Source organism: Sesamum indicum, linkage group LG10 (genome assembly GCF_026168435.1).
Source record: "Sesamum indicum cultivar Baizhima isolate 11 linkage group LG10, ASM2616843v1, whole genome shotgun sequence".
In the NCBI taxonomy this organism is placed as follows: domain Eukaryota; kingdom Viridiplantae; phylum Streptophyta; class Magnoliopsida; order Lamiales; family Pedaliaceae; genus Sesamum; species Sesamum indicum.
The window spans coordinates 1,219,547-1,242,798 of record NC_142666.1 but is presented as its reverse complement, the minus strand read 5'-3'; the positions used below and the strand labels follow the sequence as shown (position 1 = coordinate 1,242,798).

Below are 23,252 nucleotides of genomic sequence, written 5' to 3'. Positions count from 1 at the left end.
TAGCTAACAGCATTTGAGAGCAAAAGCAGAAGAGAATGGATGTTGCATGAATAGACGATTGTAATTGAACTTATTGGCAACAAATCAGTAGATGATCTCGCAACTGTGCACTGGACGTGATATCACAATGCTGGATTCATGCTCAGCACCATCTGATACTCATTTCTGCATGAAATAGTATTATTATTCCAAATGAAATACTACCATCCATTCAGAGTGAAGTCCATATAAATAATTTTATTGAATTTCAAACTTGAATGCCAATACAACAAGAATCATGTCTGTGCTACCAAAGACAAGAAACAAACACACCTCCCCTCCCCATTATTTGTCAAAGACTAAAACAAAACCCAAATCAGAAATAGCCACGGATTTCAAGTAAAATGCGACGGTTGACAACGTCATGTTTGGCTAATCAATAGTTTAGTTATACCCAGGGATCAAGGGCCAGACTCCGAACTTCATTAGTCCAACCTTGCAGTGGAATCCGTCCCTTTCCCCACATGCAAAGTAGTGTGGCTGCCATCTCTTCAACACGAACTCGAAACCGTCCCCACCTCCATCGCTCACTTCTCCGATCTTCTTTGCTCTTTTGAGGTCGCAGTTTTGGAAACTCCAAAAGTTGGGTAGCAAGTAGACACTGTGGGGGAATGTGGTGTCGTTTGGCGGATCGTACTTGAAAACTGTACAAATTGAATTGTGGTCAATTACAACGACTTACTTGGTTAGAATGTAATAAAACTAGTTGAGTTTATGATTATATGTATTGTATACATACCCTTTTTCGTCCCAAATTTACAATGTAACATGTAGAAATACTATCACTGAGGAATTCATTGAGATTGCCTATGACACCTAACTCGATCTTTGGTTGCAAAATATTAGATATACCTCGACACATTTTGATTGAGTTATTTCTAGGGAATTATGTTATCCAATAGCAACGCTTTATTCCTATAAAAGATAGATAACAGGTTCGAACAGTGAATTACCTAAAGTGTCGTTCAAGTAAAAGGGAGCATTCTTGATCGCCCAGTCGGTGTAATTGAACCCAAAACGCCAGTTCTGCTCCGACCCCCCAACGATGATCCTCCTGGAACTGCCCAGAGTCGCATTTTTGCGTCCGGCAAAACCCCAGAAGCCGCTGTTAGTGTGGTTCCAGGCGGTGCTTCCTGCATTGTAACCAGTAGTGCAGTTCTTGGTTGGCGTTGCAGCAGCAAACATGCATGCAAATGCAGCAGCCGCAAGAAGAACAAGTAGCCCTCCCGATCCACATTTCATGCCCATTGCATACATATAGTGTGCCATTTTGCTTTTCTATATCTATGCAGTAATTAATGTTACTAATTAAGTTGATTGGTTTGTGGATGCTGTGATGGAGGAGGAGTTAGGGTTTATATAGTGAGTGTTTTGTGGGGTAATTGAATGGGAAAAGGGGATGCAAATCTTGGATAGGTAGATGGAATAGGTCAAAATTGATTTTTTTTCCCCTTAAGTTGGTTGGTGAGATGGCATTATGAAAATAAGGTGTGATTTTTTCTTTTTGAATCTGATTATGTTGGAATTTCCAAGTCTTCCACTTAGTATGTATTTTGAGTATGGCACCCAAGGAAACAAAGCTCATTTTCCTTTCAAGGTAAGTCAGATAATCACACTTAGTGTGTGTTTTTCTCAACTAAGACAAAGTCAAATTAATAAGGCAGTGATGATCCCATGATGACTGAAGTCGGAAGTGGTGGTAGCGGTAGCGGTAGCGGTAGTGGTAGTGGTAGTGGGACTTTCACCATAAGAGGAGAAAGAAAACAAAGTCGACCAATTAGGCAGTCTGCAATTTGTATTCTAAGTATATATATGAACATGATGATGATGATGATGCTGTCCAATATCCACCTAACTTTAACCATCACAATAGCAAACCCATACTAATTTTAAAACAAAATTATGTTAAATAAGGATTTTTAGACAAATATAAAATTCTAATAAATATTTGGCTTGATCCAAATGAAACAATCAAAGTCTTTTGTTGTTTGTGAATATTCAATAAATATATATGATGCGTGATATTTTAGCACGAATACAGCAAACTCAGCCTTAAGCGTTGGGCCTGAATTGCTTAAAAAAGAAATCAAAAGAAAGAGATATACAAAACAAAATATTAGCACTCCAACACCCAAGTTAGTACTCAATTTGAAGAATAATAATTCGAAATAATAAAGCGTGTTAAGGGAATAAAGCGTGGTGATGGAAAAAGAGGAGTAAAATCGTGTTTGACAATGCAATATAGGTGCAACAGAATAATAGCTAGATCTCTACCGGTTGAAGGTATCCCCGCCTGGGGATGAGTCCTCTATTTATAGGGGAGTGTCTTCCTTCAGTAAACAATCGATAGGTCCCCCTACTCCTACGATGCGTGAATAAAAATCGGTTGAGATAAGGCTTGATCAAGTCTTATTTTTTAGGAATAATGTTGTTGGAATTGCGATTCAGGTGATGGAAAGAGTCCAAGGTAGAGGGGAACTCCCAATCCGCAGGAAGTCTGCCGGGTGCAAGAGTCCAGGTTCTTGAGAGAAGCTTTCCTGCCACGCGTATCTCAGGTCAGTCAAAGAAGGGGGCATACATGGGAGGTCTGAATGCACGCCACGTGGATCAGAGGGTGACGTATGAGCGAGAGTAGGACTGCATGTTTGCATTTGGGCGGCAATCATTGGGCTCCTCGAGTTGGGCTTCCTCCTTCGCGACAATTACGATCAAGAGGTAGAGTGTTGGGCCTTTTAATTGTTGTTGGACGTAATTTATTGAACCACACCCATCAATATATAATATTTTAATATTGAACTTCATCCTGTATTCGAGAAGGAAATATAACAAGAAGTAACTATATTAGATAGTAAATGCTCCGGAAATCACAAATGGTAACATAAAAAAAACAAAGTATTAGGTGCTGAAAAGAATTGAATTTTGATTTATTTAACATCTAAATAATTTTGGTACAAAAATGATTACTCTGCAGATTTTCAAATTTCAAGTATAATAAGTTCAATCTCAGTACCCAAATCTGATGCGCTGCGCTTAATTATGAGCAGCAACTCATGTATAAAGTAATGTAATTCACATGCATTAATCATATCTGCATCTAATAAATCTAAATTATTTGTAAAATTATTAACTAATGTTTTCAAATATCACAATTTTTTTTTAAAAGAAGATTTCCAAAAACTTGACTAAAGCTCCACTGTTGAGACCCGAAGTAGTATATACCATAGGCTATCTATCTGTAGCTGTGCTGATTGCTGCGGAATAAATTGGACATATTAACTCAGTTATTCCTTTTTCCTCCCCATAAGAACTAACAAAAATAATAAAGGTAAAAACGGAAATAGCCATGCTTCATAATAATACAACATTCTCTCATCAGCAATAAAACAAAAGTTGATAATTCCAATTAAACATGGTTCAATTGCTATGAATAATTCAATCCAATACAGCTGCCAACTCAAAGTTACAGACTGCTACGACACAAAAGAGCTGTAAGGCCTCCTAGAGCCGACTAGGTTCTCTTCTGAAATGGCCCAGGCATAACTCTTACCTAGAAATGGTCTTGATTTTGTCAAAGTTTCTCTTCTCAAACCTAGAAGATCCAATTTGAAGCATATAAGAAAAAAAATAAACTTAGGCGAGCATTGAATTAAAACTATTATCATCACAGTAACTGATTAATGCAAATGACGAGATACCAGACGCAGTAAAAGACTTTCCAGGTATCTACTATCTGCTGCCAGTTTCTTCTGCAACCAAGCTGATCATTTTATAAGGAGTTCAATACCTTAAACCCCTTCAGGTGATTTGAGCACGACGAAAAAAGCCTGAACCAGTTGACCTAAATTACCAAAGAAAAAACAATATATCAAATTTGATGATGGATACCCAGTGGTAGAACAGAAATCGACTGTTAATGTCACGAGAAACATCATTATACATCTGGGTCATAAATCTATCGTGGGTTAGTTCTTACTCAATTACTATTGGAACATCTTGGCGTACGCTTTTCTCTCCTGGTCACATCTATCAGCAATCTATTCCAGGAAACATCAGTTTTGTCCTTAGCCATCCATGGATAGTCCGGTTGTAGGTAGATTCTGACTGAGTAAATGCACAACAATTTTCTTAATAAAGTAGTGAAGATAAATTGACTTCATAAATTGAGATCTAGGTCTCCTCTCTTTAACGGCATGAATTTATTTGTAAAAATCACCTCTCCGAGTAGATCCCAACCAAAATGTATAACAATTTTCCCAATAGATTAGTGAAGAAATACTGACTTCATAGATCTAGGTCTTCATCTCCGGCAAATGTCAGAAGTCATTCGTAGAAATGACCCCTTTTGGTGCTCAAACAACTTTCCAGATATGGCACCACAAAAAGATGACAATGTCATGGACAAATCACCAACCTGGTCCTGGTGGAACAATGCCTTTGCATTAATTTCACCATCACGCATTGCAAAGTCTCTGTCCAGAAGTGCTCTCTTTAAGTCTCCTAGTTTAAGTTTACAAGCCTAGGAAAAGATAGATGATATAGATTAGGTGAAACAAGAATATTTGAACATAATCCTCAGAAATATGAACCAACGAAATTTTGTATACATGCACAGTTTAATCGTTTATCAAAGAAATATTATATGCACATACATACACAACTGCCCGCACACGCATATATATATATGTATATATACAATGTATGTTTGTACATTGCAAAATCCTCAGAGACATGTTCAACATAATCATTAAAAATTCATTACAAGAATCCAAATCATATCCATGGTATGTATGAAGATATAAACACAAAGGATATCAATACCAATACCAAGGAACAAGTAACAATGCAACACCTAAAGCCCAAGAAAGAATGCTGGGAAATGAGAAGGAGAATGAACAGGAAAAAACGCACAAATAAGGTAGATCTTTTATCTTATTCGTAAAAACAGTTTTCCGGCCTTATCTTAAGGGCAATAGAGAGAGAGGAATAACGGAAAGATGAGAAAGATTTACTTGGAAACCAAATTTAGACCTCCGGCATAAAAAATAGCTTTAACTCACCCGTTTGATTTAACTAATAGCATTCTCGCTAATTGGAAGCTATGCCATGAAAGGAAAAAGGCGACTTTGAACATCGTAAAGAACTAGTGGGCTGTCAAAATAGGAACTCACAGAGCTGTTGGTAAATATCTGCGCCTTCATCTTTCTCAAATACATACTCTTGTCTGCTTCAAGAATAGATGACCTGAAAGAAGAATTACGAGTCAGATCCAATTGGCCAATCGATATTCAGAAACGCTATAACTATAAGATTAGAAAGAATATTCTGACTACCTTCATCGATTCCTTCCTTTTTCCCAGCACACATCCAAATACCGGAGAGCCTTTCCGTACTTCCATAGAGCCATCTTATAGTCTTGCTTCTGCAAACATCAGAGGCAGGAATTTAACAAGACAGCTAGTTGAATAAAAAAGGAAGGAGAGTTTCGTTCGGAAGCCCTAAGGAGAGAAGGGTGAGTAATCTTATTGGTCACCATTTTCCAGATAATTATTACCTTAAAATGTTCATTTCCATAACCCTTTATCGAATCTACAGCTGTTTTCCACCAAGAAAGCTCACTAGAATTCTCATTGAGATCGGCAGGCCAGTCAGGATACATGTCACCATCTTTGAAGAAGTTTGCAATTCCATCATCAGCTCCTTCTGGAATTTCTCCACAGTCGGCGATAACAACATCAACTCTAGGACGATCATTTTCACCAGTAGTGACATGCTCAATGGAACGAACAACTCCCATGCCTTTGATTACCTTCCCAAAACAACATGCTTTCCATCCAGATGAGATGTCATTCCCACTTTCTGATTCCACGTGATATCAACTCTTTTGATCAAATAATTTATTCACATGCCTAAGCAGTTCTTACATCATTTGGAAGAAGGCCATCCTTGGCCATGTCTGCTAGAATGTTAAATACAGCATCCATGTTTCCTTCTTTATAGTTGACCTCCAGAAGGACTTTGGCAGGGTCACCATCAATGATTTTACAGCTTCTCAATGTATCTTGTAAAATTTGACTCAGCTCCTCTGTCATCCCCACTTTGTGGAGTTCTTTAGTTATAGCAATAACGGTTACTCCGTGAGGAACAAGTCCATGATGGACCATTTCCCTGTAAAGATCGATGGCTTTGTGCAAATTTCCTGCTCTACAGTGACCGTGTATGAGAACATTATAAACTGCTTCACTAGGCTTGTGATTTTTCTGAAGCATTCCCTTGAAAACTCGATCGGCTTCATTCATCAAACCTTTCATGCAGAATCCTTTTATAAGAGCTACCACACTCTGAAATTCAATGTTACAACTTTCTATCAGCAAATCATATGTGACATCATGAGGAACAGGTTGCTCATAAAACAATTTGAAAAGAAGCCGCTTTGCTTCCCTACTTCGAGCCTGCTTGTTGAGCCCATTTATTAACACACTATAGGTAACAACATCAGGAAAGAAACCCTTATTAATCATTTCATCATGGAGATGAATTGCACTTCTGATATCATCTTCTGCACAATAAGCGTTAATAAGTGTGGTGTATGTACACTTATCAGGCTGCAGATCCAGTTTCCACATTTCCTTAAATAATTTACAAGCTTCAGTCAGTCTCCTCTGTTTGCAAAGACCTTCAATCAATGATGAATAAGTAATGGCATCAGGAAGAATTCCATTCTCAATCATCTCCTCTTTCATTCGGAATGCCTTATCTAAGTCAAAATTTCTACAGAACCCAGATATGATTGTGCTGTAACTTACAACGTCTGGCTGTACTCCTTTCGCAGTCATACTTCGAACCACTTCTAAACCAATATCAATCCTACCTGACACACAATGCCCATAGATTAATGCATTGTAAGTCACAATGGAAGGTGAGAAACCCCTACTAATCATTTCACTTAAAAGTTTGTACGCTTCATCCATGAGACCCTGCTGAGAGAAACCATCAATCACAGTTGTATATGTTTTCTCGTTTGGGGTCAGTCCCCTGATCTGCATCTGGTCAAAGAACTCCATGGCTCGATGCAAATTCCTTGCTTTACACATACAATTTATCAAAGAAGTATAAGTCACCACATTCGGAGACAACCCATTCCACACCATCTCTGCATGTAAAACAAGAGCTTGGTGAAAATTTCCCTCTTTACAGTACCCATTCACAAGTGTATTGTATGTAATTTCATCTGGAATGATACCCTTTGCCTTCATCTGCTTAAAAACTTTGTTTGTCTCCTTCATCCTCCCTTCTCGACACAAACCATTGATTATGACATTGTATGTAATCACATTTGGCTCCAAATTCTTCTCCCACATCAATTTCAATAACGCACACGCCTTGTTGATGTTCCCCATCTTACAGCAGCCATCTATCAAAGTATTATATGTAACCACATTAGGTAAACAACCCTTTTTCTCCATCTCCTCTAAGAAACATAATCCTTTATCCATTTCCTTATTTGCACACAACCCTCTAATCAATATGTTGTAAGTAAAAACATTAGGTGAAATACCATTATCTATCATGTCATGATACACATTTCTCGCTGACTCCACATACCCACGAACCGAACTTCGAATTATCGCTTCTAGAACAGAATTATACGACAATACACTAGGCATGAACCCATGATGTTTAGCGAAATTCATAATGTTTGAAGCTCTATCTATCAATTTCAAACTACAGAAAGCTTTTACCATCAAATCAAACACCGCGGAGCTCGAGTTGCAAGCCTGGTACGTGTCTCTAAGGCATGAAAACACTACATCGCCCTTCTCATCATCGGGAAAACTTAAAGCAACGTCCTCCGCCAGGGATTGGGCGGTTTTATACAGCTTGAAGCGAGTGAGAATGTGAATACAGAGACAGTGGCATTGTAGATGATTACTAAAGAAGGGCAACTTGCGAGCCCAATTCAGAAACTTTAAGGTTAGATTCCGGTTATTTTGGGATTGGAGGAGTAAATAGGAGGCGGTTTGAGGGGTAAACTGAGATACTAAGGGGTCGAGTTGAGAGGGGTGGTGGTGTTTGAGGATTGATACGGCCTTGTCGACGAGCAGGGTGTCCGGCGGAGACGAGAAAAGCGGCGGCGGCGGCGTATATGCTGAATTCACCGATTCGGGTAGGAGATTTAGGGTGTGGAAAGGTCGATGTAAAGGTTTACGGAGGCGCATTTTCGGAGGAAATCGAAAACCTACCGTAGCAACTGTAGAAGAACTGCACCGTATAGCAAACTAGGAAGGTTTTCGGCGGGTGAACAGAAACCAGGTCGGGTAGGATAAAAACCACCTGGAATATATCGGGTTCGGAAGTAAATTTTTAAAAGATAATTACCACCCCCCTAAATAGAGGTAATTACACTTAAATTCTTTATAATTTAAAAAATTATATTCAGTATTTTTAATATTTAATATATAGTTTTTTTTATTTAAAATTCACCAAAATTATTAATATTAACAAACAAGTTATCTAAAATTTCATATTTAACTCAATTAATTTATAACTAATTTATTATAGGTCAAATAATTTTTTTAATCAAATTATTTTTATGATGCATGTGACGAGGTACATCCTCATTTTATAAAGGTAATTTGATAAAAAAAAAATTATTTAATTTGCAATAAATCAATAATACGTCAATTAAGAATAAATATGAATTTTTTATTTAATCTTTTTGCTAATATTAGTAAATTAAGTGAATTTTAACTAATAAATCACCTATTATTATGGGATACGAAAATCAACATCGGGAACACTAAATATAACTTTTCAAATCACTGACGACGTATGTGTAAATACACCAAATTTTATAAGAGTAAAGTATAATCATCCCAATTTTAAGTAGCATATGAAGTTCTGTAAATTGCGTGTTGCCCCCCCAAGCCCCGGGAATATTTGTACTGTACCCTCCACTTTGGGTTAATTACTAATCATTGAACTAGTTGTTTCCTAAAATTAAAAGAGAAACTTATAGACATAATTAGCCCGACAATTGGCAGGGTAAGATTTTATCCAGGCTCAAATAAAAAAAATTTAAAAAATTATTCTATACTCAAATCCTACTCATTCCATTAAATCTAACTCAAGACTCAATTTTTGGGTAGGGTCAGACCCAACCCAATTTTTTTTTCCTGCAAATCTACTAATTAATTTAAATCTTTCTTTTTATTTTAATTTTTTTCATAATTTAATATTTATTATTTAAAAAATATACTTGGTTAAAGAATTAAATGATAAATAATGTATGGTGTCTTAAATTTTTTAAATTTGTTCACTTGAATGTAAATTACAGGAGTATTGAATTCGATTAACCGAATGAATCGAGAGTTTGGTTAACTAAAACTTCGGTATGCCAAAATGGCAGACTGAATATCGAATTGAAATGTTTGGTTTGGTTTGGTTTGTTAAGAATAGAACTTATTTCAGTTCTTTTCGGTTTTTATACCGAATTAACTGAAAATAATAAAAAATATATACATAATGATAATTTATTTGTTATAAATTATCAATAATTAAGTATATATTAACTAAAAAATATTATTTTTTATTATAAATATTTATATTAAGATACTTAATATATATATTATTTTTATTATATTTGAATTATATTTATATATATATATATATTAAATTCAGTATTCGATTAGGTTCGGTTAATCTATATAAAAAATTATAACCAAATTGAATAATCAAAATCTAGAAAGAATAATCAAAATTGATTTTCGTTCGGTTAATCGATAATTGCACGCTCCTAGTAAATCAATTGAATTGAAAATATATATATTGTCCAAATTGGGTACATAGACCCATGGGTATTGATGGGTAGAGACTCTATCCAGATCAATTTATCTTTTTTTATTGGTCTAGGTTTGGGTCTAAAAATATTCAATGGATCTGGATCTGAGTTTTTGAATTATATTATGAGTTTGGATATGGTCTTACCATACTCATTGACACCCCTAGACATAATTTACAATTTTTAATGGTGTATATTGAAACGGAGCAGGAATAATGGCTTGATTTTACATTTTTTATCTTTTAAATCATAGATTAATACAGTGGTTAAAAATATTTTATTTTATTTTAAGGGTAAAGTCCATATAGATAATGAAAAATGACATATATATATATAAAGGTAAAGTCCATATAAATAATTTTATTGAATTTCAAACTTGAATGCCAATACAACAAGAATCATGTCTGTGCTACCAAAGACAAGAAACAAACACACCTCCCCTCCCCATTATTTGTCAAAGACTAAAACAAAACCCAAATCAGAAATAGCCACGGATTTCAAGTAAAATGCGACGGTTGACAACGTCATGTTTGGCTAATCAATAGTTTAGTTATACCCAGGGATCAAGGGCCAGACTCCGAACTTCATTAGTCCAACCTTGCAGTGGAATCCGTCCCTTTCCCCACATGCAAAGTAGTGTGGCTGCCATCTCTTCAACACGAACTCGAAACCGTCCCCACCTCCATCGCTCACTTCTCCGATCTTCTTTGCTCTTTTGAGGTCGCAGTTTTGGAAACTCCAAAAGTTGGGTAGCAAGTAGACACTGTGGGGGAATGTGGTGTCGTTTGGCGGATCGTACTTGAAAACTGTACAAATTGAATTGTGGTCAATTACAACGACTTACTTGGTTAGAATGTAATAAAACTAGTTGAGTTTATGATTATATGTATTGTATACATACCCTTTTTCGTCCCAAATTTACAATGTAACATGTAGAAATACTATCACTGAGGAATTCATTGAGATTGCCTATGACACCTAACTCGATCTTTGGTTGCAAAATATTAGATATACCTCGACACATTTTGATTGAGTTATTTCTAGGGAATTATGTTATCCAATAGCAACGCTTTATTCCTATAAAAGATAGATAACAGGTTCGAACAGTGAATTACCTAAAGTGTCGTTCAAGTAAAAGGGAGCATTCTTGATCGCCCAGTCGGTGTAATTGAACCCAAAACGCCAGTTCTGCTCCGACCCCCCAACGATGATCCTCCTGGAACTGCCCAGAGTCGCATTTTTGCGTCCGGCAAAACCCCAGAAGCCGCTGTTAGTGTGGTTCCAGGCGGTGCTTCCTGCATTGTAACCAGTAGTGCAGTTCTTGGTTGGCGTTGCAGCAGCAAACATGCATGCAAATGCAGCAGCCGCAAGAAGAACAAGTAGCCCTCCCGATCCACATTTCATGCCCATTGCATACATATAGTGTGCCATTTTGCTTTTCTATATCTATGCAGTAATTAATGTTACTAATTAAGTTGATTGGTTTGTGGATGCTGTGATGGAGGAGGAGTTAGGGTTTATATAGTGAGTGTTTTGTGGGGTAATTGAATGGGAAAAGGGGATGCAAATCTTGGATAGGTAGATGGAATAGGTCAAAATTGATTTTTTTTCCCCTTAAGTTGGTTGGTGAGTTGGCATTATGAAAATAAGGTGTGATTTTTTCTTTTTGAATCTGATTATGTTGGAATTTCCAAGTCTTCCACTTAGTGTGCATTTTGAGTATGTTTAGCTCTTCCTAATTTATGTTACAACCTTTTTTTCATTGGCGAGTTGGCCCCCAAGTATAAAGAATGAGCCCTTTTTCCTTCTCACGAACCGCGGGAGTGCCTAGCGCTTAGGGATGGCAGATGAGTCGAGCTCGCGAGTCGGCTCGATTTTAAGCTTGAGCTCGAGCTCGAGCTCAATTGTGTGTGTTCACCAGCTCGCGAGCTGGCCCTTTTTTTAATTCTTTTTATATATTTTTATTTTTGAATTTTTTATATATTAATTTTATATTTAATATTTGATCAATTTTATAACCAAAATTGACCATATATTATATTTATTAATCAATGTCATATTTTTTATTTTGGATAATAATAAATTATGGTACTTTTATTTATACATTTAATCTTTATACAAAAATAAATTTAATCAACAACTTAGTAAATTATAATATTTTTTGTAATTAAAATTATTATTTAATATGACATATATAAACTTTATATTATATTTTAATATATATTTGTATTACGTTATATTTTTCTTAATTTGACAAGTAATCACTTATGATTTTTTATTATTTATAAATTTATGTCAAAATTTAGTAATTTCTATGAATTAATCTAAAAATAATAATAATAATAATAATAATAATAATAATAATAATGATGGTGATGGTTGAACAATTCTAATTATTATTTTATTATATATATAATGGAATTAAAGTTTAATCAATAATTGCAATATCTTAAAATCCGGACTATCCGATTCATATGAAATTTAAATATATACAAGACTGTGTCCATTAGATCACATAAGATGGTATGATTTAAAATCGCATGGCCTGATTCAATGATACACCGTCTTGAATGATTATTCTTATGTTTCGAGTACGATATCTCGACATCCGTATATCCAATAAGTTTAAAACTTTATCAAATGTATTTTTATGTAAGTTTGATCATATCTAACAGTCTGATCTGAATGTTGATGGCCCGATTAATCCATGTTATTTAACAATGTAAGATGATAGTTACATCAATCTTATACTAACATTTATAAATATATAAATTTTTCAGATTGTGAACATATATTAATTTCAACTATAAAATATTTTTATGTAGTTCAATTGCATTATTTCAGATAATTGATACTTTTCCAATAACTTTAAAATGTTCAGAATGATGTTTTTTTTTTGTACAATTTACCAATTTTATTACTACTAAACTAATCAGTAGTTTATATTTATAACAATAAATTAGAATTTCATACTATAGTTTGGTGTATTTATAATATAGTATGTATTATACAATCTATTTTATTACTTAGAAATTTATGTAAAAAATTGATGATTCCCACTATTTAATCTAATAATAATAATATAGTATGTATTATATAATCTATTTTATTTACTTATAAATTTATGTAAAAAAATTGGTGATTTTCATAATTTAATATAATAATAATAATAAAAAAAATAAAAAATCAGTTTGAACTCGAGCTCGAGCTCGAAATTACAGAATCAAGCTCGAACTCGACTCGTTGCCACCCCTACTAGCGCCCATGGAAACAAAGCTCATTTTCCTTTCAAGGTAAAGCAGTGCATAAAAAAAAGCTGGTCCGTCAAACGCTGAATTCCATTTACAATTTGTGATTGACACTAATTTAAGAGAATTTTTGCACACAGTAATGTTCGAATACAAGACAAATACAAGACGTCCTGTTAAATAGATATATCAAGCCCACGCATATGAACACAGTAGGCTTTACAGCATTGCACGTTTAGCATACAACTTAGCAGTTGTTCTGGTGTATCTTTTGTACTGCAACATATAGGAAGGTGGTATTCTTAGTCCCTCCAAATACTAAGGTGCCCAATTTAATGCTCCATGTTTCAATATTATGCAACACTTAATGGATTTTGATATGTAAACAATTATATGCTAGATACATTCACTAATAATTCAAATGTGAAAGAAAAAGAATGTATAATTAGAGAAATTGAGGAAAGTACATTAAAAGTTCAAACATTCTAAAAAAGAGATAAATTCGTTTATACTAGCTAGAAGAACTAATTAATATTACCGTCATGTTTGGTAGGTAGCTAGGTTAGAAAAATATTTGAAAATACAATCTATATCTGTTACTGTCAGTGGACGGGTATTGCTCTACCCTATATGTACCATAATTCTACCTATAAATCTCCATTGGGTTTCATTCACATTGTACCAAAGCAGGCAATAAATCCACTGACATGGGTATTTATTATTATAATAATGGATCTAAATTTGAATATTACCCACATATTTGACAAGCCTTTCAAGACTCGCAAGTTGTCCTCGTGGACGACTTGGTTTATAGTATTAATGTTATTGTTATTAATAACTTTTAAAAAGTTAGATAATCACACTTAGTGTGTGTTTTCTTCAACTAAGACAAAGTCAAATTAATAAGGCAGTGACGATCCCATGATGACTGAAGTCGGAAGTGGAGGTAGCGGTAGTGGTAGTGGGCTTTCACCATAAGAGAAGAGAAGAGAAAACAAAGTCCACCAATTAGGCAGTTTGCAATTTATATTCTAAGTATAAAAATGAACATGATGATGATGATGATGATGTCCAATATCCACGTAACTTTAACCATCACAATAGCAAAACCATACTAATTTTAAAACAACATTGTGTTAAATAAGGATTTTTAGACAAATATAAAATTCTAATAAATATTTGGCTATATCCAAATGAAACAATCAAAGTCTTTTTTTCACTTGTCAATATTCAATCACTATATATAATATCTTAATATTGAATTTCATCCTGTGTACAAGAAAGAAATATAACAAGAAGTAACTATATTAGATAGTAAATGCTCCGGAAAATCACAAATGGTATTAAAAAGAAAAAGTATTAGGCGCTGAAAAGAGTTGAATTTTGATTTATTTAACATCTATATAATTTTGGTAAACAAATGATTACTCTGCAAATTTTCAAATTTTAAGTATTATAAGTTCAATCTCAGTACCCAAATCTGATGCGATTAATTAGGAGCAGATCAAGTACAAAGTAATGTAATTCACACGCATTAATCATATCTGCATCTAGTAAATCTAAATTATTTGTAAAATTATTAACTAATGTTATCAAATATCACAATTTTATTTTTCAAAAGAAAATTTTCAAAAACTTGACTCAAGCTCCACTGTCGAGACCCGAAATAGTATACACCACAGGCTATCCATCTCTAACTGTGCTGATTGCTGTGGAATAAATTGGACATATTAACTCAGTTATTCCTTTTTCTTCCCAAGAACTAATAACAACAATAAGGTAAAAACGCAAATAGCCATGCTACATAATAATATAACATTCTCTCATCAGCAATAAATCAAAAGTTGATAATTCCAATTAAACATGGTTCAATTGCTATGAATAATTCAATTCAATACAGCTGCCAACTCAAAGTTACAGATTGCTACAACACAAAAAAGAGCTGTACGGCCTCCTAGCGCCGACTAGGTTCTCTTCTGAAATGGCCCAGGCATAACTCTTACCTAGAAATGGTCTTGATTTTGTCAAAGTTTCTCTTCTCAAACCTAGAAGATCCAATTTGAAGCATATAAGAAAAAAAATAAACTTAGGCGAGCATTGAATTAAAACTATTATCATCACAGTAACTGATTAATGCAAATGACGAGATACCAGACGCAGTAAAAGACTTTCCAGGTATCTACTATCTGCTGCCAGTTTCTTCTGCAACCAAGCTGATCATTTTATAAGGAGTTCAATACCTTAAACCCCTTCAGGTGATTTGAGCACGACGAAAAAAGCCTGAACCAGTTGACCTAAATTACCAAAGAAAAAACAATATATCAAATTTGATGATGGATACCCAGTGGTAGAACAGAAATCGACTGTTAATGTCACGAGAAACATCATTATACATCTGGGTCATAAATCTATCGTGGGTTAGTTCTTACTCAATTACTATTGGAACATCTTGGCGTACGCTTTTCTCTCCTGGTCACGTCTATCAGCAATCTATTCAAGGAAACCCAAGAAACGAGAGAGATAGTGAGGTCACTGCACAAGCATAGGTAACAAAGTTCTAATGACAAGAACTTCAAAGACAGGTGTCACTACCTTCTTCTTTGCAGCAGCAAGCTCCTTCTTTATTGCTCCTGTAGCAAAAGCAGTAAAATGTCACAAGGTTTCTTAAAGGTCCAGAGCTTTTCCTTACCACTTCAAATGTAAATGATTTGCTTGTCCAAAATTAAAATATATTCAGGCACTCAAGAAATTTGTGAGCTTTCGAGGGTATTGTTTAAAACATCGAGAAGAGCTAGCATGTAAAATCCTTGATCGTTTCCTTAAGCATCATGATTCATGAAAAGGGAAATGCATATAGAATCAGAGAGAGAGAGAGAGAGATCATTTACTAACCATCATTTGGTTCCAATTCCAATGCTTTCTTAAAACTCTCTACTGCAGCATCAATATCATTGAGAGCCACATGTGCCTGGTCATTTTAGAAGGTATATGTATCAGTATTGCCAATGTCGGAATAGCTGTAAGCATAAGGATTTTTAAGTCTCCCGAAGGGTGATGCATGAAATAAGCCAGTGGGGGAAGAAATACAAGAATATGTACCAAACGAGCATGGAATCTGTATACATATTTTCACACAGTAACTCATTAAACCAAATATATATGACCATATTTCACATGAGTAATAAAGAGAGATTAGCACGTATTACGAGTAGCTGAAGAACAATGACTATGAATCGGAACTATCAAGAATCAAGCATGATGGATAAAACTAAATTCGAAACATTAACTAAGCAGCAGACAGTGAACTTATAAACGAGCAAAAAGTTGCATTACCCCTGGGGTATTGGTTCTATGTCCTGAACATAAAAGAAAAAATTATGAAGGTTAGAAAAATAGTCCTTTAGGCATGCAAGCTTTTCAATTACCACCTTATGAAACTAAAGAAAATGTCCTCAATGGGTTACAATGTCTGTGGTTAATTTAATTTTGCACTAACCCCAAAACAAAAACCTTAACTATTGTCTTTTTCCCTCTTTTTTCTCTTTTGGAGCGTGTGTTGGGTTGGCGGGTTCAGAAGAAACTTGCATTTATGCGCAAGTTATGCCACAGGAACAACAAAGAATGTAGAAAAGGAAAGAAAGAACAACATGTATATCAGGATCTTCAAGTACTGGAAGTTGTATCAAGCTGGTTCATGATTAACCTTGGTACTTCTGCTAAGCGATTAACAGATTCGTAGTTTTGTCCTTACCCATCCATGGATAGTCAATTGTTGGTAGATTCTGACTGAGTAAATGCACAACAATTTTCTTAATAAAGAAGTAAAGAAATACTGCTTCATAGATATAGGTCTCCCATCTTTAACATGAATTTATTCATAAAAATGACCTCTCCGAGTAGATTCCAACCAAAATGCATAACAATTTTCTCAATAGATTAGTGAAGAAATACTGACTTCATAGATCTAGGTCTCCATCTCCGGCAAATATAAGGAGTTATTCATATAAATGACCTCTTTGGTGCTCAAACAACATTCCAGATAAGGCACCACAAAAGGATGACAACGTCATGGGACAAATCACCAACCTGGCCCTGGCGGAACAATGCCTTTGCATTATTTTCACCATCACGCATTGCAAAGTCTGTGTCCAGAAGTGCTCCCTTCAAGTCTCCTAGTCTAAGTTTACAAGCCTAGAAAAAGATAGATGATATACATTAGGTGAAACAAGAATATTTGAACATAATAAATATGAACCATACCGACTTTTGTATGCATGCACAGTTTAATCGTCTATCAAAGACATTTTATATGAACACACATACACAACAATGCACACACACATATATGTATATATACAATGTATGTATGTATATTGCAAAATCCTCGGAGACATGTTCTACATAATCATTAAAAATTCATTACAGCTTTGTAGAATCCAAATCATACATCCATGGTATGTGTGAAGATATAAAAACAAAGGATATGAATGCCAATACCAACGAACAAGCAACAATGCAACACCTAAAGCCCAAAGAAAGAATGTTGGGAAATGAGAAGGAGAATGACCAGGAGAAAATGCAAAAAATACAGATCCTTTATCTTATTCGTAAAACAGTTTTTTCCGGCCTTATCTTAAGGACAATAGAGAGAGCAATATCGGAAAGATGTGAAAAGATTTACTTGGAAACCAAACTTAGACCTTCGGCACAAAAAATAGCTTTAACTTATCCCTTTGATTTCACTAATAGCATTCCCCCTAATAGGAAGCTATGCCATGAACAGAAAAAGACGAATTTGAACATCATAAAGAACTAGTGGGCAGTCAAAATAGGAACTCACAGAGCTGTTGGTAAATATCTGCGCCTTCATCTTTCTCAGATACATACTCTTGTCTGCTTCAAGAGTAGATGACCGGAAAGAAGAATTACTAATCAGATCCAATTGGCCAATCGATATTCAAAATTGCTATAACTGTAAGATATAGAGAGAATATTCTGACTACCTTCATCGATTCCTTCCTTTTCCCAGCACACATCCAAATAGCGCAGAGCCTTTCGGTACTTCCTTAGAGCCATCTTATAGTCTTGCTTCTGCAAACATCAGAGGCAGGTATTTAACAAGACAGCTAGTTGAATAAAAAAGGAAGGAGAGATTTGTGTGGAAGCCCTAAGGAGAGAAGGGTGAGTAATCTTATTTGTAACCAATTTTCAGATACCTATTACCTTAAAATGTTCATTTCCATAACCTTTTATCGATTCTACAGCTGTTATCCACCAAGAAAGCTCACAAGAATTCTCATTGAGATCGGCAGGCCAGTCAGGATACATGTCACCATCTTTGAAGAAGTTTGCAATTCCATCATCAGCTCCCTCTGGAATTTCTCCACAATCGGCAATAACAACATCAACTGTAGGACGATCATTTTCACCAGTAGTGACATGCTCAATGGAACGAACAACTCCCATGCCTTTGATTACCTTCCCAAAAACAACATGCTTTCCATCCAGATGAGATGTCCGAGTTGTGGTGATGAAAAATTGGGAACCATTAGTACTGGGCCCAGCATTCGCCATTGACAACATACCCTTCCTTTCATGTTTTAATTCAAAATTTTCGTCTTCAAATTTCAGTCCGTAAATGGATTCCCCTCCAGTTCCGTCACCAGCAGAAATATCACCTCCTTGTACCATAAAACTTTTAATGACACGGTGAAAATGGGATCCCTAAATGGAACGTAAAACTATCATAAGAAACTGTGCTAAAAAGAAGCAATTGCCTTGTCCAATGACAAACATCTGGTGAAACAAGAGCAATCAACATGAGAAAAGAATAAAATCTCTTCCGCACACATGGCATGCCTAAAACAAGAACAGAATCATTCAGAATCACATAAACATAGGCCACAGCAATTCACCTAAAAACATTCATGAATAGTTCACATTATCCTGTCTCACAATTACTAGGTAAAAGATAATGCAATTTTCCATTCATACATTTCAACAAGAAGTCAACCTTTGGAACATATCCCCGAAATTCTCCTACATCATTAACAATTTATCCAATCAATTATATAGTACGAGAAAGAACAAGCTCCCATTTCCGCTTTTTCTTTTTAATAAGTTTCAATTACTACTTATGATCGATTAATCAAAAACAAAGCACGCTTGAACACAATATCACACGCACTTCCACATCCATGTGCGCACACAGCAGAAAATGGATAACGAAAACCTTGTAATGCAGAGGAACGCCGGTATTCGGGCCAATTCCTTTCTCTCCAGTACAAAGAGCCCTAAAATTCTCCGCAGTCTTAGGGACTACGTCATTGTACAGTTCAACAACAATTCTCCCTTCTAGCTCATCTCCGATGCTTATGTCCAGAAAGCAGCGAGGCCTCCCACCCATTGTTGCGTTCCTTGTCTCACAGTGCACGTACTTTTGCGTGTGTGTGTGTATAGGTGTATGTATATGCGAGCAGAAGAAGAGTCTGGAAGAGTAGATAGCGGAAGAAAACCCTAAGTCCCGCTTAATATATATTTCGAACTCTTGGAGCTTTCTCCAGTCGTCATTATTCAAATGCCTACAGATTTACGCCCCGGTCCTCGCTATAATGCGCCGCGTGTTTATTGTTATTTTTGCTAGTTTGACCCTCATTTTTGTCATAATCCAAATTCAGCCCCATAAAATTTGTAATCTTATGTATTTTTCTCATTTTTATTTTTTTTCATTGTATTTCTCATTCTGATTTCTTATAAAGTAAGTCATGACATCTGATTTAATGAATTAATTATCATATATGGTTTTTTTTCCACTTTCGTTTTTGTGAAGTTGTCTTGTGATGACAAACTCACTTTTTAAATGGTAATTATAATTCAAATTGATCTTTTAATAATAGTAAGAAAATCTTATGGTAATATTTAAGAATAATTATAATAATAATAATTAAATTTAATCCCTTTACAAAAATATAAAAAATACAATTAACCCCATGTGATATGAGAAATAAGCAAAAATCTCCTTGAAAAATAAAATAATAAATTATCCCCTATATTTTAAAAAATGAAGCAAATTACTCCATTTCTAAGCCGTTGATAAGGAGTAATTTACTGATTCTTTTATTTTATCACCACTTGGCATAAATAACGTATCGAGGTCTCTCAAAAGTCTGCAAAAATACCAATTGAGGCATGTTGTTGGAGAAAAATAGTGGGTGTTTGGTTAAACTTTTTTAAAATATCTTATAAGTTTCTACATCTTATCTTAAGATGTTCTGAAAGGTTTTAAGATATTAGATTTTATTTAAAAATAAGCTTAGCCAAACACCCTCTAAAATGGACATGGTGCATTAAAATCAAATAAGTTGTTATTTTTTTACATATTTTGTTTTAAATATTTTTAAAATACTTTTATAAATAATACACATTACTTTAGTTTTAAATAAACATTTAATAGATAATCTTTTTACTATAACAAAAAAAGACTGACGAATTATTACCTAATATTTTGAATAAAAATAATATATATGTATATTCATGCTATTCAAATATTAATATAGATATATAATTGATATTTTCTTTGTTAATATAATGATTATTTCTAATCGTATAATTTATAATGTCTTGAATTTATATTTTTCAGTAAATATAATATTAATATCAATCTTATTTTTATTTAATTATAATAATTTATTATTAAATAATAAAGTATTTTCTCTTCTCCGAACGTTAAAAAAATTCTTTAAATCCTGGAGAGTGTGTTTGTGTGTGTGCGTGAGAGAGAGGGTATGAATTTTTTTTGTTTTATGATATATTAATTTTTATATAATTTATAAGATATTATAAAAAAAAATTAATAATTTTTAAAAAGAATTTTTAAGCTCTTAAAAATAAAATATTTTGAAAAGCTTACGAGCTTAGCCAAACGCCCTCCAAATGCAAGAAAATATAAGATAAAAAGGTAACAATTACTTTGTTTTAATTCCCCAAACATGCCTTAACTCAATGGTAGAAAATTGAAAGGTACAAGCCAAGTGATGGCATAATTCACTAGACCACATAATAGTGCAGTGCTGCATAAGGGCTGAGTCATGCTCATTTCCACACCCAATAACCCACCCCCAATGTTGCAACACTCTTTTTCATTGTCATTCCAATTTATTTATTTTATTTAAGGATAATCCACATTCATACTCTCTTAAATTATGTGTAATTACATAAATATTTTATAATTTTTTATAAAATTACAAATACACGAGCCCATTATCTGAGATATCCAATTTGAGTCGTAGTTATTATCGGAATAGTGAGTTCGTCACTCCAATCCCACCAAAATGAAAAATCTGCTGAAGCAGCTTCTCATAATAAAATTATAATTATACTGAACGTATTATTACAAGCAGGTTCGTATATAAATCGATCTGATCCCAACCTTTCCTATCAAATGAGAAAACAAAGCTCGTTCCATTTAATCTATCACATTGAATTATATATTATATATATAAGTTGTAATTGCATGATTATATTAATGTCTTAATAAATTAAATGCGTTGAGAAGAGAAATGGATGAGCAGTATAGTCCTTAACTTAAGCATTGCAGCAGTGACCAGTGATTGGGTATAAAAGTTTTAGGTTGAAGAAGGGCGTTGTTGTCCATGAGGTTCTTGTAATACATGTTATCCAATCTCTACATGCTATCACACTCCAGAGGAATTAAATGGAGCAATAGCCAACATTTGCAGAATATGTGGAGAATAAACATTATTCATATGAAATCCGAAACATCAAAATAGCTATTTGGCCCATGCAGGTCTCGAACCTGCGACCTTCGCGTTATTAGCACGACGCTCTAACCAACTGAGCTAATAAGCCATATATGCATGCTTTTCCAATTATTTTATAAATCACTTCTTTCTCCTGAATTCGCAATATACCCCATATAAACCGTTCATCCAATCACTTTATGAATTATACATTTTCCAAGCTCTCTTGCTCCATTTTCTTCTCAGTCTTTTGTCCACCTCCATAAATCCTAAACCTTCTTTTCTCTGTTAATACTGAATATCGTAGCATGCAGTACCTACACACATAATTTTTATTTTATTAAAGCTCATAATTTATTCCTTTACATTAAAACTTATTACTATCTTACAACGTCACATACAAAAAGGGTCCAATAACTTTTTTTTAATGCATTAACTATCAATATATGTTTTACTCAAATTAAACTAAAAGCTAACACTTTATGCAATATATGTTATGTTGATAAAGATGGCTATGTATATATGCAAAATAAAATACTTTCAATTGAAAGTAAACTTAAACAAAATAAGAGTAAATTTATTTTTTTAGTACATGAAATTAATTTTCTAAAGAAATTTGATTGGGTAGTTAATTTTAACAGGAATCAAAATGTCGAAAGACATTTTTGAAATTATAATAATTTAATATAGTTATATCAAGACTACCACTTTAAATTTAAAACCTCTTCCCTTATCCATATGTAGGAACTTGGGGTTTTCTAAGTCCAGGCCATTTTGAAATTATTCTTGCTCTACTTTAGTCCGCAATTTTTTATCTACAAACTCTAATGTAAAGAGAAGTATTTAAGAATTTTAAAATATAACTAAATTTCCAACAACAATTCAGTTATGGACTGTCATAAGAAAATGTCAATCTTTCGACCAGTTATTGGAGTCGTATGTTGTTGTGATTTCATCACACAGATAATCTTTTTGTCATCTTCAGTATCTATTTGAAAAGATATTCAACGTTCTTTTAGTTACTTCTCAAAAAAAAAAAAAAAAAAGAACTTTTAGTTATATCTTAGTTACTTATCTATAAACCTAAAATTTGACTCACAAAAATAAGATGCTGCCAAATCCTCCACAGACAAACAGCTCATGTTTCAAAAGCTCATGTTTCAAAAGGATAAATTACAACGGATTTCTTTTCGTATTACAAATTTAAAAAATTATAAACATCCCCTTAAATTAAGAGCTGACCCATCTAATAAATACCCTTTGTGAAGCCCATTGTAGAGGAATATTTGTTAGAAAGCGGTTAATTCCAGAGACATATAATTCACCCTATTTCAAAATCAAATGCAATTTTCATCATCCCTCTGACAG

The 23,252-nt window shown here is 34.1% G+C and overlaps 5 protein-coding genes and 1 non-coding gene across 17 annotated transcripts; all 6 read right to left on the bottom strand.

The window, feature by feature from the left end:
* Nucleotides 1-210: 210 nt before the first annotated feature.
* LOC105172845 (blue copper protein 1a-like) lies at nt 211-1,384 on the bottom strand. Its single transcript, XM_011094426.3, has 2 exons — nt 993-1,384; nt 211-683 (listed from the first exon to the last, which is right to left on the bottom strand). The coding sequence occupies exons 1-2, from the start codon at nt 1,306-1,308 to the stop codon at nt 424-426; spliced, it is 576 nt and encodes a 191-aa protein (XP_011092728.1). The 5' UTR covers nt 1,309-1,384; the 3' UTR covers nt 211-423.
* Nucleotides 1,385-3,386: 2,002 nt separating this feature from the next.
* Nucleotides 3,387-8,368, bottom strand: EMB2745 (Tetratricopeptide repeat (TPR)-like superfamily protein). Of its 9 annotated transcripts, none has more exons than XM_088886092.1 (6): nt 7,280-8,368; nt 5,591-7,189; nt 5,370-5,458; nt 5,208-5,280; nt 4,013-4,555; nt 3,387-3,877 (listed from the first exon to the last, which is right to left on the bottom strand). In XM_088886092.1, the coding sequence occupies exons 1-2, from the start codon at nt 8,253-8,255 to the stop codon at nt 5,946-5,948; spliced, it is 2,220 nt and encodes a 739-aa protein (XP_088742218.1). In that variant the 5' UTR covers nt 8,256-8,368; the 3' UTR covers nt 3,387-3,877; nt 4,013-4,555; nt 5,208-5,280; nt 5,370-5,458; nt 5,591-5,945. The 9 variants fall into 9 exon arrangements, with proteins under 9 accessions (XP_088742218.1, XP_088742211.1, XP_088742212.1 ...); XM_088886085.1 differs by having other exon boundaries at nt 3,387-3,628; nt 3,735-3,877; nt 5,591-8,367; XM_088886086.1 differs by having other exon boundaries at nt 4,013-4,140; nt 4,253-4,555; nt 5,591-8,367.
* On the bottom strand, nt 4,337-5,833 carry LOC105172971 (peptidyl-prolyl cis-trans isomerase CYP40). The gene is made up of 4 exons (XM_011094598.1): nt 5,591-5,833; nt 5,412-5,458; nt 5,208-5,280; nt 4,337-4,555 (listed from the first exon to the last, which is right to left on the bottom strand). Exons 1-4 carry the CDS (start codon nt 5,831-5,833, stop codon nt 4,337-4,339), a joined length of 582 nt encoding a protein of 193 aa, XP_011092900.1.
* A 1,841-nt stretch (nt 8,369-10,209) lies between the features above and the next one.
* LOC105172848 (blue copper protein 1a) lies at nt 10,210-11,384 on the bottom strand. The gene is made up of 2 exons (XM_011094434.3): nt 10,993-11,384; nt 10,210-10,683 (listed from the first exon to the last, which is right to left on the bottom strand). Exons 1-2 carry the CDS (start codon nt 11,306-11,308, stop codon nt 10,424-10,426), a joined length of 576 nt encoding a protein of 191 aa, XP_011092736.1. The 5' UTR covers nt 11,309-11,384; the 3' UTR covers nt 10,210-10,423.
* A 3,539-nt stretch (nt 11,385-14,923) lies between these two features.
* SQN (peptidyl-prolyl cis-trans isomerase / cyclophilin-40 (CYP40) / rotamase) lies at nt 14,924-19,699 on the bottom strand. 4 transcript variants are annotated; one of them, XR_016067832.1, is made up of 10 exons: nt 19,358-19,699; nt 18,349-18,849; nt 18,129-18,216; nt 17,966-18,021; nt 17,212-17,316; nt 16,018-16,093; nt 15,718-15,755; nt 15,555-15,615; nt 15,277-15,419; nt 14,924-15,170 (listed from the first exon to the last, which is right to left on the bottom strand). XR_016067832.1 is itself a non-coding variant. In XM_020697214.2 (9 exons), exons 1-8 carry the CDS (start codon nt 19,529-19,531, stop codon nt 15,562-15,564), a joined length of 1,092 nt encoding a protein of 363 aa, XP_020552873.1. In that variant the 5' UTR covers nt 19,532-19,699; the 3' UTR covers nt 14,924-15,419; nt 15,555-15,561. The 4 variants fall into 4 exon arrangements, 2 of the variants coding, with proteins under 2 accessions (XP_020552873.1, XP_088742060.1); XR_016067833.1 differs by having other exon boundaries at nt 14,924-15,173; nt 15,308-15,419; XM_020697214.2 differs by having other exon boundaries at nt 14,924-15,419.
* A 2,220-nt stretch (nt 19,700-21,919) lies between these two features.
* TRNAI-AAU (transfer RNA isoleucine (anticodon AAU)) lies at nt 21,920-21,993 on the bottom strand. The gene has a single exon. It is a non-coding gene; the product is annotated as a tRNA-Ile (tRNA).
* Between the last annotated feature and the right edge of the window lie 1,259 nt (nt 21,994-23,252).

What these genes read in the sequence shown, in the direction of transcription:
- LOC105172845 (XM_011094426.3), bottom strand. Translation starts at nt 1,308, where the DNA reads ATGGCACACTATATGTATGCAATGGGCATGAAATGTGGATCGGGAGGG. An exon ending in TTACTTGAACGACACTTTAG is followed by an intron (nt 684 to 992) that starts GTAATTCACTGT and finishes CAATTTGTACAG; the next exon opens with TTTTCAAGTACGATCCGCCA.
- LOC105172971 (XM_011094598.1), bottom strand. Translation starts at nt 5,833, where the DNA reads ATGGGAGTTGTTCGTTCCATTGAGCATGTCACTACTGGTGAAAATGAT. An exon ending in ATGGAAATGAACATTTTAAG is followed by an intron (nt 5,459 to 5,590) that starts GTAATAATTATC and finishes TGATGTTTGCAG; the next exon opens with AAGCAAGACTATAAGATGGC. An exon ending in AAGTACGGAAAGGCTCTCCG is followed by an intron (nt 5,281 to 5,411) that starts GTATTTGGATGT and finishes TTCTTCTTTCAG; the next exon opens with GTCATCTATTCTTGAAGCAG.
- EMB2745 (XM_088886084.1), bottom strand. Translation starts at nt 8,255, where the DNA reads ATGCGCCTCCGTAAACCTTTACATCGACCTTTCCACACCCTAAATCTC.
- LOC105172848 (XM_011094434.3), bottom strand. Translation starts at nt 11,308, where the DNA reads ATGGCACACTATATGTATGCAATGGGCATGAAATGTGGATCGGGAGGG. An exon ending in TTACTTGAACGACACTTTAG is followed by an intron (nt 10,684 to 10,992) that starts GTAATTCACTGT and finishes CAATTTGTACAG; the next exon opens with TTTTCAAGTACGATCCGCCA.
- SQN (XM_020697214.2), bottom strand. Translation starts at nt 19,531, where the DNA reads ATGGGTGGGAGGCCTCGCTGCTTTCTGGACATAAGCATCGGAGATGAG. An exon ending in AGATATTTACCAACAGCTCT is followed by an intron (nt 17,317 to 17,965) that starts GTGAGTTCCTAT and finishes ATCTTTTTCTAG; the next exon opens with GCTTGTAAACTTAGACTAGG. An exon ending in CATTGTTCCGCCAGGGCCAG is followed by an intron (nt 16,094 to 17,211) that starts GTTGGTGATTTG and finishes TAAAATGACCAG; the next exon opens with GCACATGTGGCTCTCAATGA.